Below are 19164 nucleotides of genomic sequence, written 5' to 3' on the forward strand. Positions count from 1 at the left end.
GAGGGTCGCCAGTTTGAGCACCTGCTTTAAGTAAACCATGTCCTAGCTGCAAAAAAGTCCATTTTCAGGGCTGACACAATTTGTAAAAGGCTTCCTGTACATGAACTAACAGCTATTAATGGGTTTGTTCCCAGTATGTCTTATAATGAAACTACAATTGATGTTGGGACCCCGGCAGATTCGCCCCCAGAATGGAAGGCTGGCATGCTACCACCAAGCATTCAGGCCACCTTGGATACCTCATTATCTCTGGCAGCCAAAGCATTTGTGGTCATGTATTGTCCGGAATATCAGGCAACAGGTCAATCCCACAGTCAATCTGAGCGTGTTGCGCCAAGTTTACTTGCATAAAAATGATCTGTTGTCAACCTGCACAACATTATTAATTTTGGTTCCTACTGGCATCAGCTATCCAGAGTAAAAATTTCGTGACACAATTTTTCTCCACCCTGTATATGCTACAAGCAACTGTTAACCATGTCATGTTACAGATGCAACATGTTGCTGAGTCAGGAGACCATTTTGACCACATTGTAACTTTTGATCAGATCCTAATAAACATATTAGAACCACCATTATCATTTGTCTGATTGGTCCTTTCCTTTATTCTGTATTGACATCACATACTGACTGCTGACATTGTCATATTTTCACCTGGTGGCACAAAATGGAACTATTGCTTTTGAGCATTCTCCATGAAGACACCAATTAATGAACATCCTACAATGTTTCAGCATCCTACGATGTATGCAGCCCACATTGCACACTTGGAACATCAGTGTAATTATAGCCACTTGGTGTGTCTTGTAATGACCAGTTGCCATTAAAGCAGGATGCTGTTTGCACATTTTGACGTTCAGTAAATTCAGAATAAAGTCTGTGCTGTGTCGCAGATGTACTATACGAGATTCAGCTGGCGCTTTTATCAACAGTTCATGGTTATTGTATTATTACAGTGTAACAATTATGGTGACTTCTGTCAGTGTCTTGCAATTAATTTCACATTGTGGAGCATGTGCTATGCCCATATCACCATTCAAGACAGCCTGAACAGACTTATTATTCTCCGTGAGTTCTGAGAGTATGTAAATCATACTTCAGCATATATTTTGGGGAAATGATTAATGCAGTTCCTGATATTCGTTAAGATTACTTGATAGAAATTGGTGGTGATACAAATTCAGAACACTAAATGGATGATGATGATGATGACAATGGTGACACCAGAGGAATACTTTTATAGTGTGGGTAAATTTTTCAAATGGAGGGATGCACAACTACTAACTAACATTGCTGCAAGACAATATAAAATAGCTTAGCAGAATGCTGAGATGTGACTTATTGTGTGGCGTAGGAATCCAAACACTGAACAAGTAATTGGGTGTACTTTTCACTCAGTATTGTAGATGAGATTCAATAGTCATCAAACAAAATTTTAATAATAAAAAAGTGTACCAAAAACGTACCTTTCATGCATCATATTGATGTTTCTGAGATGAAGGCTTTTATAGGCTAGCTTTTATTCACAGCAGTCTCCAAATCTGCCATCAAATACGCTGATAATGCTCTAGTGGTAGGTGAAACGTGATGCAACATTTTTCACAGTGCTATAAGGAACGGCTTATGATCATGATGACAAATCTTTGAATTGAGAATAGAGAGAAGAAAGAAAGTAATGAAGTTGAGGCAACTGCCATAGTGTCGAACTTTTTGACAACTGTATTGAAAACTGTCAGCAGTGTTACTATCCAGGCTGTACTGTGTGTGTTGATAAAATGCTTGTGCACTTCTGTCAACACTGTGTGAACAGTTTGTGGATCTACCTGCCAAGAAAACTGCTGAACTGTGGAGTAAAGATTAAGTGTATGACAGATACCAGGACCAAGTAATTATATGATACCTACATAGAGACCTCTAAAAACATTGGTAATTAACACCAAAATTGATTTGTCCTTGAAGTTTTCCAGAAATTCTGTTTCTTGTTCTTGGTTGTTTGTGAAATACTGGCATAGCATAAAAATAATAATAAAAAGTTTTTCTTCTAGTATTTTGAGAAACATAGGGAAGTATTTATTTGGAACATTAATTGCATATTTTTTGGATTTCCTTCTTCGTTATTAATATTCAATTACTTCACTTCCATTCGAATGAAAACACATGTTGAAACTAGTTGAGTTAAAAAAAAAAGTTGAGAGAATATTTAGTTATTCAGCTCTTAACTTCTGGAAACTGACAACACCATTATACCAGTTATGTTTCAAAATTGTATTCCATGTATAGTTAACAAACACTCAAAACTGCCTGGATACTATGCCAGACAAAACTATATACAACACAGTTCAAAGAGAATCAGAAGTTACAATCAGAATAGAAGGAAAATGCTGAAGCATCCAGGCCGTCCTGTGTTTGCAATCTCTCAGGCCCAATGTGATGGACATACTGGGTACCTGGAAGGCATCACCTTTCCATTCTGGGGAAAAGTATGTGACTGCAGCTGGATTGATAGGACTCAGATACTATAGGGGTAGCTCATGCACCAGCTGACATCCTTGTCACACAGTACAGTATCCCAGCTTGCATTGTTTCTGATGGGTGTCACTGTGGCTATTGATACACATGTCTGATTCAGTCAGTGGTGTTTTGGACTATCTAAAAATGTCCTTTCAGACAGTACTTCTATTTGTGCAATGTTTCACATAAGTTGCAGTGCCAAAAACACAGTGTTAGGTTGAAGCCATGTGTAAATGTGTCATTCACACTCATTCCTCGGTATGCAAATTGGTTATTTTGCTGTTTTTGTCTGACATTCATTCTTGTGTATGAACAATCATTATCCACCTGATTGACAACCATAGTTCTTGACTCACTAGGAATCAAACAGCAAAAAATTCTGATGTACTTGGTGAAATAAATCATTGATGGTCATGCCAATTTCTTTCCAAAGATGAAAGTGTGTACAAAACAATAGGCACTTACAAAGCTATTATGATGGAAGAACACCACCAAAAAAATTATATAATATTATGTATAATCATTATATCTCTTAATTAGATCTGAAATACCCTGAACTTGACATTTTTAAATTAAGAACATAACTGATACTTTTTTGGTATATTTAATAAAATGGTGTAGACTATTAACTTGTAGCATCATATTTTAAAAAGATTGAAACACTTGAAAGTGAATGATTGTGATTCTTATCTAGAAATTCCAAATCAAAACAGCAGTTAATATGTTTAATCATTATTGAATTTCCTCTTGGTTAGTTTCGTTTTAAACTTTTACCTCTTCAGTTCTTTGCTTCTCGTAGCACGTAATTTTAAATCACTAACATTTACTGAATATTTCATTTCTTATGCACACTTGTATGACTTGTGGCCTACAGTCGTTAATTTCTGGAAACTGAAGTATGGTTTCTATGTCTCGTATTTATGAGTATTTAACATTCTTCTCCTCAATTTTCAGACTGATTCAAAGTGATAGTGGGAGGTGCGGCATTTCATGTGAAGAAACTTATCACCATGGACTGGTCAAGGATGAATCGGAGGTAGGCAGAAAGAAGTCAACACATGAGTTTGATACTCATACAGAAGAATTAACTGTGAATGAGGATAGCTCATTTGTCACCAGATATGATTGTGGTATGAGGGAAAAGGAATTTCATGTGTATAGTTGTAATTTCTGCCTACAGAGCTTTACTTCAAAATACAGGCTTATAATGCACGTGTTTATGCACATTGATGGCACGCAGCCACCTTTGTATGTTTGTAAGTGGTGTGGTGAGGTTTTTCACAGCAATGTCAGCTTGAAAAAACATTGGAGAATGAGTGACAATTATAAAATCTTAACTGCTGGCAATCATGAGAAATATGGCTGTAGTGATGAGCCCCAAAGCAGTACCTCCTTGGACAGTGAGCCAGAAGTTTCTGTCACAGAACAAAATGAACAGTCTTCATATAAGGAAACTTGGAAAGCTTCAAACAACTCGTCTAATTACATATTTAACACACACATGACAAACGATGCAGAGAAAACAAGTGAATATGGAACTTCATCTACAGCTATTGATGTCAGTGCCCAAGCAGCTGTGGTTAGTGCAAACCGAACCCACAAATGTGATATTTGTGGCAAATCTTTTGCTAGGTCACGTAATCTGAAGACACATTCATTACTTCACACTGGACAGAAACCTCATAAATGTGGTATTTGTGACAAATCTTTTGTTGCGTTGGATACTCTCAAGAAACATGCATTAATCCACACTGGAAAGAAACCTCACAAATGTGGTACTTGTGGCAAATCTTTTGCTATGCCAGCTGATCTCAAGAAACATTTATTCATACACATCGGAAAAAGATGTCACAAATGTGATGTTTGTGGCAAATCTTTTTTCATGTCGGGTGATCTCAAGAAACACACATTCACACACACCGGAGAAAGACCTCACAAATGTGATGTTTGTGGCAAGTCTTTTGCTCTGTCAGGTAATCTCAAGAAACATGCATTCGTACACAATGGAAAAAGACCTCACAGATGTGATATTTGTGGCAAATCTTTTGCTATGTCAGGTGACCTCAAGAAACATATATTCATACACACCGGAAAAAGACCTCACAAATGTGATGATTGTGGCAAGTCTTTTGTTAGGTCAGGTGATCTCCAGAAACATGCATCCACACACAATGGAAAAAGACCTCATAAATGTGATATTTGTGGCAAATCTTTTGCTAGGTCAGGTAATCTCAAGCAACATGTATTCATACACACCGGAAAGACACCCCACAAGTGTGATATTTGTGGCAAATCTTTTGCTAGGTCAGGTAATCTTAAGCAACATGTATTCACACACATCGGAAAAACACCTCACAAATGTGATATTTGTGGCAAATCTTTTGATGGATCAAGTGATCTCAAGTTACATGTATTAACACACACTGGAACGTAAACTCACAAGTGTGAACTCTGTGACAAAACTGAAAACTAAGTTGGGTAGTCTCAAGAGTTATGCATTGGTACACTCTGGGAAAACTCCACAAAATTGTAGTATTTGAGGCAAATCTCTTACACAGCTGGCTTATCTCAAGTGATGTGTTGTTACACTGGAAACTGACCTCACAAATATGATTGCTGTAGCAAATATTTTGCTGTGTTGGGTATTCTCAAAGCACTTGAATTACTTCATATAAGAAAGAGAGCACAAATAAGTGTTACTTGAAGCAAACAGGTATCTACCATAGGTGCCCTCAATTCCCACAAAATATGGAGATTGCAGGGAGACAATAAATTTGTGATACCTTTGAATTAACATTAAAATATGCAGAATTGTGAAAAACTGGGTAATAATGTGTACCACACAGTGGTCATAAATAATGTTACAATATATAAATCCTTGTATGCAGTTTGAGGTGACTCCTACAAAAAAAGTGAGTCAAATGTGTTTGTCATTAATGCAGCTATTTTTCCTATTTAACTGCACATGGAGGTTGCGAATTGTGTCAAATCACTTACATATGTCACTAATCATAAATATCATGCTGTATTCAGTACAGGGCCAAGAAAATGTGATGGTTTGCCGGTTATTATATGGAAGATAGTCATGTGCTACATTCAGCTCTGCATTATAGGCACAGCAACAGCAAAAATACAGAGTGATTCTAACTATTGCCACCTAGAATAACCGTGAAAGTATGATGGTAGCTGAAAATTTTGTGGGACAAATGTTCCATGGGACAGCAGAGGCCATAATATGACATAGTGTTTTTGTTCCTAGATGGGGTCCCTTCAGAAATATGAATGTCGACTATGTTTTTTTTTAAATGGGGTGTTGTAGTTTGGTACTTATTTTCTGCTAGAGGCTATCGAGATGAATCCAGTGATGTGCAAGAGTAAGATCTTCAAAGGTCACAAAGGTGGCATGAACATCCATTCACAGAAGGTGTTAGAAGTGATGACCATTGGTATCAGTGCAGTGCTGCACTCTTCTTATCATGGATTGAGTGGTATTCCTTATTACATCAGCACTTATATAAGCATGTGCTTTTCTGACAATTCTCTCGCACTTATCTTCAGGTCTAGTTGGAATGTCTTTATAAAGTGTCTCTTACGAATCCCCACAAGAAAAAATCCAGATCCGTCAAGTCTGGTAAATGAGCCAGCTACGACACATCTCCGCCATGTCCAGACCAATGATTTGGAATTGTCTCTGCAACTCATTTCTAGCCACCAGCAAAAAATTTTCTGGACACCCATCGTGCTGATACCACATTCTGCTCCTTGTTTCTAAAGGTATTTCTTCCAGTAACTGAACTAACGTTTCTTGCAGGAATGTGGTATACTTCTTAATATTAAGATTTCTTTTGGTGAGATAGGGAACTATAATTCTGTCCTCCAGAATCCCACACCATCCATTCACCAACCATGGTTTTTGGTGTGCAACTTTCTGCAGCTAACACGTATTTTCAGTTGCTCAGTAATGCATGTTATGCAAATTAACATTTCCATAGTTCGTGAATATAGCCTCATCAGTAAATAAAATCAAATTAATACAGGTTTCATCTATCTGAATCTGAAGTTGAGCCCATTGGCAGAATTCAATGTGACGCATACAATCTGTCCTAATTCAATCTTGGTGGAGACTGATACAATCTGTCCTAATTCAATCTTGGTGGAGACTGATACAGTAAGGATGATATTTATGGTGATTCAGAATATGAACAACACTACTCTGGCTCTTGCCAGATTCGTTTGCAATTTGACGAGAACTAACACAAGGATCTTGAACCACAGTTGCTTGAGTACCAATTTCTGTTTCCTTATTAGTATCTTTCCTTTGCTGGATATGTAGCCAATAAATTAAAGATCCAGTTGTTCTCAATTTATTATACACATATTTAAATGTATGCCATGTAGGGAGAGTATGTTGAGGATATCTTTTAGCGTAAAATTCTCTAGCTCTCACTGAATTTCATTGCCGTTCTACATAATTTAGAAGCATATCGACTTGTTCTTCGAAAGAATACAGCATTCACATTTGCTTGAGTTGATGATACTAGTCTTAGCATTCGTATTAATGTTGTATTGTGAAACTGTCGAATGGTGTTTACATGTCAATGGCACTGTAACAATACGAGTCAAGATAGATGTAACAGAACTTGAATAGCGTATTTGCCTCTATTGGTTACGGTAGAGAGATCGATCTTTCGGTCCTGTCTGTATATTTATATATAATATTGCATGAATAAAGGCTGGGCAAGTGTAAAGCTATCGTTAAAAATGCACGCCGCACGATTTGTTACAATGTGGTCGGTCATAATAATAATAATAATAATAATAATAATAATAATAATAATAATATGTAGTAAATTAATGAGTAAGGTAGCCGATCCTATAAGAAGAGATGAAATTGTGCATATTGAGGTGTTTTGCTTTATATCGATGAAGCCAATGATGCGGCATCATTTTTTTGTTTACTCTTAGAAAAAATAAACAAGTAAAGAAGTGCTAATTGTGTTTAGTGAAAAAATATAGCGGTGAGTTTTAAAGAACTACAGTATACAATTAGAGTAACAAATGGACATTTAGTTACACGAAATCGTGGATAGCGAAGTGTGGTCATGAAATTGAGTACACCTACAGGGCGGTCAATTCTGGGATAAATCTAAACGCATCTCACGAGGGACGTGGTATTGAGACCATTTTTTTAAAATTATATCGTGGAGAGTGGGCTCCAATTTATGAAAAGGAGTAAAACTGTATCATTATCATTGACTGTTGGTGTCGAGCAACCAAAACTGTTCATCAAAGGGTTTCGATGGAACTTGGGAGTTAGGGCTAAGGCACTCACATATACTCCACATCAGAGTGTGAATGAGTGACGAATGTGAAATAAAACTGTGAACAAAGTTATGTTAAATAAAACAGAACAAACAAGACAGTTTGGTCGTATTTGTTATTATTCCGTGAACTGTAACATTTCTTATCGTTGTATGAAGCCTTTATAGAAGTTTTGGGGACCCGGTCAAGAGGGGGTAGTTTGTAGATCCTAGCTACTGCAGCTATTCTGGAATCAGGTGCTACCGTGACCGTTGTGTGTTGTCAATGACTTAAGGTTACCATATCTCATGCTCTAAGATTGACGCGCCTTTCCGCTTGGTATAACGGTGCCTCACAGTAACAACGACAACACCGACGACAAAGGAAGATACAGTAGAGCACGTTAGATGGATATGCTGTATTCAGCTAATATTTACTATTTGCATGATATACAAGAGAGAATTGTCAGAGCACTTGCTTCGATAAGTGCCCATGTGATAAGGAATACCACTCAATCCATGATAAGAAGAATGCAGCACTACATTGATATCAGTGGTCATCACTTTGAATATTCTGTAAATGGATGTTATGCCACCTTTTGGACCTTCATTGACCTTCAAAGACCTTACTGTTACACATCATTACCATGCTCCCCAGAACAGTGTGGAGTAATTTTGGTCGTGCTACATGGACAGTTATCCTGCTGGAAGATGCTTTCACCATGTAAGAGCACATCTAGCATGAAGGGAGTTAGGCAGTGGCAATAATGGTCAAGTAGTGTGCAGCTGTCATGACACATTTCGTAACTACCATGTGTCCCAAGGGAGCCCAGGTGAATGCCCCCATAGGATAATGGTCCTTCCATCTGCTACCATTCACCTAGAGTATGGCATATCGGGGCGCAACTGCTAACCTGTTATAACAGAAAATCTCACTAATCCTTCCAGGTGACATTTACATTGACCTACATTCCAGTCTCACTGACCTCTTGCTCAGTGCAATTGCGATTGTAAAGTATGATGGATCATTATGGGGACATGCAGTGGTCATTTGGTGTGGTGCCTCATGTTCAACAATGTGCACTGCATGGTTCTTTTCCAAATCATGTGTGCCTGCACCAGCATTGTTTTCTGTCATTAGATAAGTCACATAGCATGCACCGAGCGGGGTGGCGCAGTGGTTAGACACTGGACTCGCATTCGGGAGGACGATGGTTCAATCCCGCGTCCGGCCATCCTGATTTAGGTTTTCCGTGATTTCCCTAAATCACTCCAGGCAAATGCCGGGATGGTTCCTCTGAAAGGGCACGGCCGACTTCCTTCCCCATCCTTCCCTAATCCGATGAGACCGATGACAACGCTGTCTGGTCTCCTTCCCCAAAACCAACCAACCACATAGCATGCAAAACTCTGATCTCCACATTTCATAATGAGGTGTAGATGCTCTGCACCATTTCATTGGGTTGTGGATTTTGCACCCTTCGGCCACTTTCTACAGATGTTCACAACAGTCACATACATACAACAAGCTTCACCACTTTTGAGATGCTCGTTCCCAGCTGCCAGGCCAGAACAAATTGCCTTTTGTTAAAGTCACATATGTCATTGGATTTACATTTTTGCAGCCCATGTCATTGGTAGAATAATTCCTCATTGATTTGTGCTCTGCTTATATTCTTATACTCTCCTTGCTATCTCGTGTGCTTGCAACATATGGCATTAAGTCTCCTGGTGGACACTGTGCATAACGTCTTTGCCCATCAGTGCATCTTCATATAAGTGAATCAGTAATATGCGTAGTCTATCAAATTCGTAATGCTTGGTTGCCCTTAACACCAATGCACAATAGCTATTTTTTTGTGAAATGCTTTTTGTGTTTCACAAAGCTCTGAACAGATTCAGAAATAATGTAGATAAACATCGTGCACCAAAGCTCTTAATTACATGTTCACTGTTTAATACTGTGTAAACATGTACAAAATTGAATTGGAAAGCAAACATTTAATGTTACAGTGAAACACCAAAATCTGGAGAATGTCGACTTTCACCAGTGAATGTCAACATTCACATAGTCACTTAGTGTATGTCCAAAGTATTTGCTAAATACCCTTATTTCTGACTTACACCGGTAAATGTGACAGTACCATGCACTAATGGTGAATGTTGAACACGGAGATTTATATTTTCTTTTCCGTAATTCAATCGCTATAAAACGTCACAAGGGTGACATAACATAAAGTACACAGTACATTCTACATGAGAAAAGAAAATAACAGTTATAAAATATTACTTATGTCATTCAAATCTTATTTATTGCAAAAACTTAAACCATTATGACACTGAATTGCACAGGAGTCCCTTGCGTTTACTACTGCATTTATTTGTGGAACACTTCCTTTTGCAATGCCAGTTTGTATAGCCTGGTCCCCCACGTTCCGAATTAGCTGCAGCTGCTTCTCTCAGTGACATTTCTTGAAAAGAAATCTCATCTATGGATAGTAACTTTTCTTTACAAATTACGAACTGATTATGTGTGTAAAGCTGCTTGAGTGTACCATTTTTATTTGCCAGTTTATAGAAGTCGGAGTCTTCTACTCCAACAGCAACCGCTAACACATTTCAGCTATCTGTACAACCACAGTCGACATCAGGGACTTGTATTCGTACATTATCACAATTATTCGTACATTATCACCAATTTGAGCAGGAGGATATAGTTTTTGTGAGGTTTGTAACATCTTTGTTGCTTGCAGTAGAAGATTTTCTTTCACGGCCACTCTTTTTGTAGAAATCAACTCGTGTTTTTCAGACAGAATTTGATGTGAAGGTGTTGTAGGTTGTAGGTCCTCTTCCTCTTCAATATTTTGCTTTGGAATATGGTTTTCAGTACGACCACCACTCAGTTAAAGACGATGCTATGCCTCTTTTTGCTTTAATGCCAAACATAGTTTCATAAGGACTTCGTGTTATGTAGTGTGCTTAACAAATTGAACAAAGGATAAACCATCTGACCATTTATTTGTATTGTTATTGTTCATCCATGCAGTTAGCATAGTCTGTATATCCTGATTGGCCCTTTCAACTGAGCCTTGCGTTTCACTGTGATGACTCTTTCCATGAACTATTTTAACATCTTTCCACATAGCGCAAATTTCGGATATGACTTGATTACTAAATTCTCTACCATTATCTGATTGCAATATTGCTGGTGCACCAAATGTTAAAAATATTGAAAGAACGTGATGCGCTACTTCTTCAGCTCTTTTAGTTTTCAAAGGTCGTAGCTGGACAAACTTAGTTAAATGATCTTGATACACCATTATGAACTTATATTCACCATCTCTGTTTGACTGCAGATCTATCAGATCAACTTGACATCTTGAGTTTAATTCAGAACTAACCATTGGCTTCACAAAAATTTCTTTCTTAGGTGCACTGTGTTTAAAAAAATGGTTCAAATGGCTCTGAGCACTATGGGACTTAACATCTGAGGTCATCAGTCCCCTAGAACTTAGAACTACTTAAACCTAACTAACCTAAGGACATCACACACATCCATGCCCGAGGCAGGAGTCGAACCTGCGACCGTAGCAGTCGCGCGGTTCCGGACTGAAGTGCCTAGAACCGCTTGGCCACCACGGCCGGCCACTGTGTTTCATTTGACATTGTTTGCATAAATTTAAATACAACATTACAACTTCATATGTAATATTTTTGTATTTAACTTGCAACTCTTTAAGCATAAGTGGTCATCCTCCATGGCCTATTCTGATGTGAGTTTCATATAATATACTGTACAATTCTTCATTGGTAACATAATACTGTATGTTCGTTTCCTCTAGTTTTAATGGTTCAATTAACTTCTCTTCATCATTAATTTTTAACACATCAAAACATTTTAATCGTCTGTAATCCAAAGGTGTGTTGCATTTAATTTTAGCAGTAACCACTTCAGAAAGTATTTTAGAATACTTTTCTTGAGAAATATAAAAACAAATGTCTTTTCGTTCACCCACAACTAACGCATCTAACTTTTCATGAAAAAGATCTCAATTTACTGCAGTATCCATTTAGTATAAATTAGGGTATTGGAAAAAAAATTAAGAAAACGTTGCTCGCATTATCAAAGCTTGCGTAAGACTGACAAAGCTGATTGACACCTTGCAGAAAAAAGGATTTGGTGGGAGAGAGTCGGTCACTTGTTTTTTTACTCTTCTGCTTTGGACCTCCACTAGAGCATATCTGTGATTGTCGACACACATTGGAGAGGGTCCGAATGTGCAACAATGTAATGAAATATTCGATTTTTCACTGACGTATTTGGTATCTGTTGACATTCACTGGTGTAAGTTGACATTATCCAATTTTGGTCATTCACGGTAACACATACGCAAAAACAACACTTGGGAGAGCTCAAAATGTGATTACTAATTGCATGAATTTAATATAAATGAGTAATTTTATTGTACTAAATAAAGAAATCAAATGAGCATTCTTTTTGATTGTTTCTTGTGTTAAAAATATTTTTGCAATGGATATCTTTCTTAATTTCTGCAAATAAACAAAATATTTTTGGACTTCTGTACTTACGCCTTGTTTTTAATTTCAAAACAATTATTTTTATTTTTTATTTCCTACCTATTAATTATTGATTAAAGTGGTTTAATATGTCTCATCATACTTTTAATAATTTGAGGTAGTTGTCATTAACTTTTGGCATTATTCACTTTAGCTATGAGACTTTGTAGCAGTGTGATCACATTTTCATCCCTGTTTCTCTTGATAGGATGTCCACCACTGCTGTGTAGATTATTGGTGGTTGGTAACCTCCATGTACATTTGCATTAAATTTTATTTTCCAATGAAAGTAAATCACAACCAGGCTTCAGGACAGGTCCCATCTTTAATTGCATATGAATTTATACTACTAAATTTTGCAACTATATTGTATATTATGAATGTCCAAGAAAAACCATATAATCTATAGTAAAACATTGAACAAGGTATCACAATATGTACAAAATACCCACATGTGTCCGCTAAAGATGGCTAATAGTGTTTCTCTGGTACATAACATGTAAACAGGAAATGAATGTCATACTCCGTGGTTGTGTGGAAAACCACTCAAAGAATTAAATCTATAGAAACACAATAGATACCCATAAATAAATGACTGTAAATGCACGTAATGAAATCATAACCTAAGCTAATCATGACTGAGCAACAGATTGTGCAAGAACTGGATCCAGGAGTGCAGAAAATTGAGCATAGTGTTCAAAAGAGAATGATAGTGTGTGCTACAAAACAGCTGATGTGTTTATTTCCAAAATCTACCTCTAAGGGATGCAAGTGGTGCCCGGGAACCCACTAACAGACTGAGTGTCATACTGCCCAAGAGAAGAATGAAATGTACATCTGTTCTATGGCTCCATGTGATCAGTCACAGCTCTCTGATTGATTGCTGGCGTTTATTCTAGAAGCTTTTCCTAACCAGCGTTGTTTCTCTGAAGTGTCACCCCTTCAACATTCTCACTGTAAAAATGGTATGCACATGAACAAGGCATGGACTGCTGACAATATAGAATGGTAACTGGTACAGAACCAGCCCCTGCCTAGCCAAGGCTCTGCAGTGAAATGTAGTTCATCCATATAAAGAGCTTAAGTTTGAAAAATTAGAATTATGATTAAAATAAATCTTTTTCCCAGTGTGTCAATCCACCATGCACACTTTACTCCTGCTCTGTAGCAGCAGGTTACTGGTCTCAAAAAATGTATTTGTTGAATGATTGAAAATGTTCCTTTGGACAGCTGGCACTTGCCAAGGGGTGCTATGATCGAATGGGAGTAACAGAAAAATTTCTGAATGTAGTAAAATAAGTGGACAGGGATACAAAGCTAGAAAGAATTTTGATGTTACACATAATAGCACAATAATTTAGAGTTTTACTTGGCTGATTTTGGTTATTGTAGAAAAATATGTGGCCAACTAAAATGGTGGACTGATGGAGTGGTGTGGTGGTGCAGAGGCAACAGGTTTGCTCCCAGTGTACTTAGCCAACAGGAATAGAATGAGGGATGCCAAGATGCATCGACATGGCAGTGGCTGGACTGGTGAAATGGTGATGCCTAGTGGAATGATGGAGTATTGTAGTTGGGAATGACAGCATTGGGGCAACCGAAGATGGTTACCAGTTGTGTAGGTCTAGCCTTGCAGATTATAATAGATTGGAACACTCCATCAAAGGGGTGCGTCAGTTGAGGGTGATGTATTTCAATACAAAAGGAGGTTTAGCTCAGTACTATTGCTAATGTTCATTACTTTCCCTATAAACTCTGTTGTTTGTGGTAAGAAATTTAGAGTGTCAAAGTTAATGAAAGATAAATTATAAACTGATTATGTATTCATAATAAACTGATATCATTAAGATGACGGTAATACTAGTACTGTTTTATTAAATTTTTATTCATACCCTCCACAGTGAGACTAATACTGTTTAATCCTAAGTCATTGGTTTGGTCCTTAACCAAGTAGAATATAATGCTCTCTAATATTACAAAATATGCAAAAGGAAGAAATTATACAATGGAAACAGTTCCAAAATGTGCTTAAGTATGATATTTACCCAACATCTGCTGTTCAAGCATAGCTAGTTTTGGTGATATGAATAGTTCACAATATCCTCGATTACATATGATCATATAACCATTCTGACAACTACAGTTATTGGAAGAGAGATGACACTGGGGACAACCATTCTATGCAGGCATAACTTGGTGACGTGTGTGGTGGCATGCTCAAGGGTAACTTACCATGTTCCCAAGGTAGTAATTCATCAGTGGTTTGCAGAAGACGAGTCTTTGATTTATTTGGTAGTGTACGAAAACTGTCAATTGGTGCCAGCACAAAAGGTGATCCAGACAAATATAGCAGAAAAGATTAAAAGGTGTTGTGCAAGTTAGATTACCAGATAACCTAGTTGTGCGTGTTCTACATCATAAAGGTGTGATTCCGAACACAGCTGCAGACAACACTGACCGGCTGCAGGCAGCACCATTGGTTGCCATTGTTTGCAATGTGAGGCGTGCAGAACACGGTGGCAGTGTCGCTTGCCACCGTGTACCTGCTTTGGTGGCACACCGCACATTTGGTCAGGAACCAGTAGTGCCACTGCCACCGAGCTTCATAGCAACTGGAGACTGCTTTTACTGGCCGAACATACCCAATTCAGTGAAAATGAGTTTCTCGGACTCCAATGAAGAAAAGTTAATTAACAGTGTGGCAAAATATTCTGTAATTTGTGACACAGAACATGAAGAATACAGAAATCTTTTAGTGAAAGGTAACGTCTGAGAAGCTGTAGCACAAGATTTAAATAAAACAAGAACGTATGTTCAACCAATTATTTACTAACAAATAAATCCAAATGTGCATTAACAGTTATATGAATATATTAAAAAGGCAACAATATATATATTTCATCTTGCATAAATCATTATTTACAATCCATTGTTATTCACAACCCATTGTTAACTGCTGCCTTTTGCCACACCACAGAACCATATTCATTGGAGAAAACATCTTTAAGTTTGTCTCTAATTTCAAAACCACTGCTGTTTATAAATCCTCCAAAACGAGAAAAGCTATGCATTTTGTTTTGGCTGTATGCTTTGTTAACACTATAGCAATAAAATGGAATACCATTTTCTTCAAGATCAGCATCTTGTAGCAAATTGTGTAAAGAACATGCTGACAAAATGAGGTCATGAGCCACGTCAGGCGCCACAGCAATAGGACTATAAAATACCTCAAATACTTGGCTTATTAGCCCAATGAGCACGTCATAATCTACACTCCTGGAAATGGAAAAAAGAACACATTGACACCGGTGTGTCAGACCCACCATACTTGCTCCGGACACTGCGAGAGGGCTGTACAAGCAATGATCACACGCACGGCACAGCGGACACACCAGGAACCGCGGTGTTGGCCGTCGAATGGCGCTAGCTGCGCAGCATTTGTGCACCGCCGCCGTCAGTGTCAGCCAGTTTGCCGTGGCATACGGAGCTCCATCGCAGTCTTTAACACTGGTAGCATGCCGCGACAGTGTGGACGTGAACCGTATGTGTAGTTGACGGACTTTGAGCGAGGGCGTATAGTGGGCATGCGGGAGGCCGGGTGGACGTACCGCCGAATTGCTCAACACGTGGGGCGTGAGGTCTCCACAGTACATCGATGTTGTCGGCGGAAGGTGCACGTGCCCGTCGACCCGGGACCGGACCGCAGCGACACACGGATGCACGCCAAGACCGTAGGATCCTACGCAGTGCCGTAGGGGACCGCACCGCCACTTCCCAGCAAATTAGGGACACTGTTGCTCCTGGGGTATTGGCGAGGACCATTCGCAACCGTCTCCTTGAAGCTGGGCTACGGTCCCGCACACCGTTAGGCCGTCTTCCGCTCACGCCCCAACATCGTGCAGCCCGCCTCCAGTGGTGTCGCGACAGGCGTGAATGGAGTGACGAATGGAGACGTGTCGTCTTCAGCGATGAGAGTCGCTTCTGCCTTGGTGCCAATGATGGTAGTATGTGTGTTTGGCGCCGTGCAGGTGAGCGCCACAATCAGGACTGCATACTACCGAGGCACACAGGGCCAACACCCGGCATCATGGTGTGGGGAGCGATCTCCTACACTGGCCGTACACCACTGTTGATCATCGAGGGGACACTGAATAGTACACGGTACATCCAAACTGTCATCGAACCCATCGTTCTACCATTCCTAGACCGGCAAGGGAACTTGCTGTTCCAACAGGACAATGCACGTCCGCATGCATCCCGTGCCACCCAACGTGCTCTACAAGGTGTAAGTCATCTACCCTGGCCAGCAAGATCTCCGGATCTGTCCCCCATTGAGCATGTTTGGGACTGGATGAAGCGTCGTCTCACGCGGTCTGCACGTCCAGCACGAACGCTGGTCCAACTGAGGCTCCAGGTGGAAATGGCATGGCAAGCCGTTCCACAGGACTACATCCAGCATCTCTACGATCGTCTCCATGGGAGAATAGCAGCCTGCATTGCTGCGAAAGGTGGATATACACTGTACTAGTGCCGACATTGTGCATGCTCTGTTGCCTGTGTCTATGTGCCTGTCGTTCTGTCAGTGTGATCATGTGATGTATCTGACCTCAGGAATGTGTCAATAAAGTTTCCCCTTCCTGGGACAATGAATTCACGGTGTTCTTATTTCAATTTCCAGGAGTGTATAATTATAGATCTTGCTGTCTCAATGTGATGCAGCAACTCTTCTGGAATACGGTTTCATCATGCAATCACTGAGAGCAAACGCTTAGTCTCCTATCAGGAAAGTTGGTAGTATCACAGTTGTGCCTGGCAAACATTTTGGTGGAGGTATATTAAACTCCTTTGTGGCTATTTTCTTGCCCATGGCTGATTTCTGATATATACCATTATCAGACTCTTTTTTTTTTTTCTTCCATAAGTGCCGACATCAGCACTAATGAATTTACTATTTGCGTCCACACTAGCCAACAGAACAATTGAAAAAATCTTTGTAATTAAAAAACAGAGATCCACTTTTCTCTGGTGTCCTTATGTGAACATGTTTTCCAACAATAGCGCCTACACAATTAAGTATATTCCATTAAAGCCAAAATTCTTCTTCAATACGTCTGAAATCTGATTCAGTAGGTGGCATCAACATGGGCAGCAGCCTTATTCTTAATATCTTCAAAACATTTTTAACAACTCTTGAGATGGTAATATACGATAGGCAAATGATAGAGACCGGTAACTTTCGCCTATGGCCAAGAATCTGAAACAAACGAAAACATACAGCTAATATAATTTACATTTGCAGGTGATGACTGCAAGAAGAAGAGGAAATTTTTAAGGGAAGGTTACCAGAGGTTCAAGAAGAAAAGCTAATTAGGAACGGGCTCTGCTGCCTCAAAAAATTCAAAAAGAAAGACACGAACAGCTATCGTTCCTTGACAGTATTCCACAACACAGATCTGGAGGAACAAATATTACTTTGACATCTTCACAGACAACAATACAAGAAAGCCGAGAAGACAGTGGATGTCAAGCTCATCAACTGGACCTTTCGGCATCACAGGAAGAACATAAGGCAGAAACACATACAATAGAAAATAGTGGTGAAACATCTGTGGTAACAAATGATGAATGTTATGTGCCAGCACAGAAAAGAAAATGTAGTAAAGTTCATAGTAATGGTGATACAGTATTAAATATGTGGAAAGAAAGGGACGAAATTAGGCAAAATTTACCAGAAACTTTTATGGAACACAAAGATGATGATTTTTCCATCACGTCAACACAGTTGTAAGTTTACCTCCAGTTTATAAGGCAGAAAAAAAAATAGCACGATCGTTTCTGATCATGAAATAATGGATGCACAGTGCAACACACATCAGCCTAGTGATAACAGCAGCCCTTCAACCTCCACAACTCTCTCATGAAGTCTTGGAATTGTATCACAATCTAATAATGTATAACATTTTGCGGACTTACCTCAGCGTCAAATATAATTTTTCTTCTGCACTTATTGCATTTCTTAGGCGCTGTGGTTTTATGTCATCTGTAATAACACAGCACGAAATTAAACTGTCTTTTATTAAAACGACAGTAGCTCCAGAAGATATGTTCATCACCTAACAAACGTCTTTTTATCAGTGCTGTGTAACTACCTTCTGCAGTTCTACTTTTATATAAAGGCATTACCAGCTTTCGTCTTCTCCTGGAATGCAACAATAAAATGTCGTCGTCTTCCTTTTCCAATAACAGCGGTGCTGTTAACAGACCTCTCGCAATGCGTAGTAGTTCCTGGCAACTGCATAGCTTCTCTGTCACTGCTTTCTGCAACGCACCAACTGCAGGCGACAGCATTGCCATCTGTCTTCTGCACCCGCAGTCGATCACTGTTGCCATGTTCGGAATCGCACCTTAATAAGAACTGTTGAATAAAAGTCCACCATTACAGAAACTTGATAAGTTTGAGGAGTAAATGCACAATCATAGCAGAGAGCTTCTGCTACAGTTGGCTGTGGTACCAAATACAGTAATCTGTTTTCAGTGAGCATAAATAAGAGTTCGTGCACTGCAAAAACAGTGTGAGTACATGGAATGCTTTAGTTATTTTAAAAAAGAATGCCATTTCACAAGTTGCAACAAGTGCAGAATAATAAAGTAGGATGCATGTAATAATTAGTGTGACTGCACAGTTGAAACTCGAGCTACATGACAAGGCCTGTTTGAAGATCCTTGCTAACAAACAGGATGTCCGGTGGTTTTTTTTCTTTTTCCCCAAGCATAA

At 39.0% G+C, this 19164-nt stretch overlaps 1 protein-coding gene across 1 annotated transcript in view; it reads left to right on the top strand.

Moving 5' to 3' along the window:
- LOC126213428 (uncharacterized) overlaps nucleotides 1-18403 on the top strand; it is a 113178-nt gene extending 94775 nt beyond the window's left edge. Inside the window, exons 6-7 of the mRNA XM_049941173.1 lie at nucleotides 3466-3547; nucleotides 17689-18403. Coding sequence (XP_049797130.1) covers nucleotides 3466-3547; nucleotides 17689-17721 — 115 coding nt within the window. The 3' untranslated portion in view covers nucleotides 17722-18403. The remainder of the gene's footprint in view (nucleotides 1-3465; nucleotides 3548-17688) is intronic.
- The last annotated feature ends 761 nt before the right edge of the window (nucleotides 18404-19164 follow it).

Source organism: Schistocerca nitens, chromosome 11 (assembly GCF_023898315.1).
Source record: "Schistocerca nitens isolate TAMUIC-IGC-003100 chromosome 11, iqSchNite1.1, whole genome shotgun sequence".
Taxonomy (NCBI): domain Eukaryota; kingdom Metazoa; phylum Arthropoda; class Insecta; order Orthoptera; family Acrididae; genus Schistocerca; species Schistocerca nitens.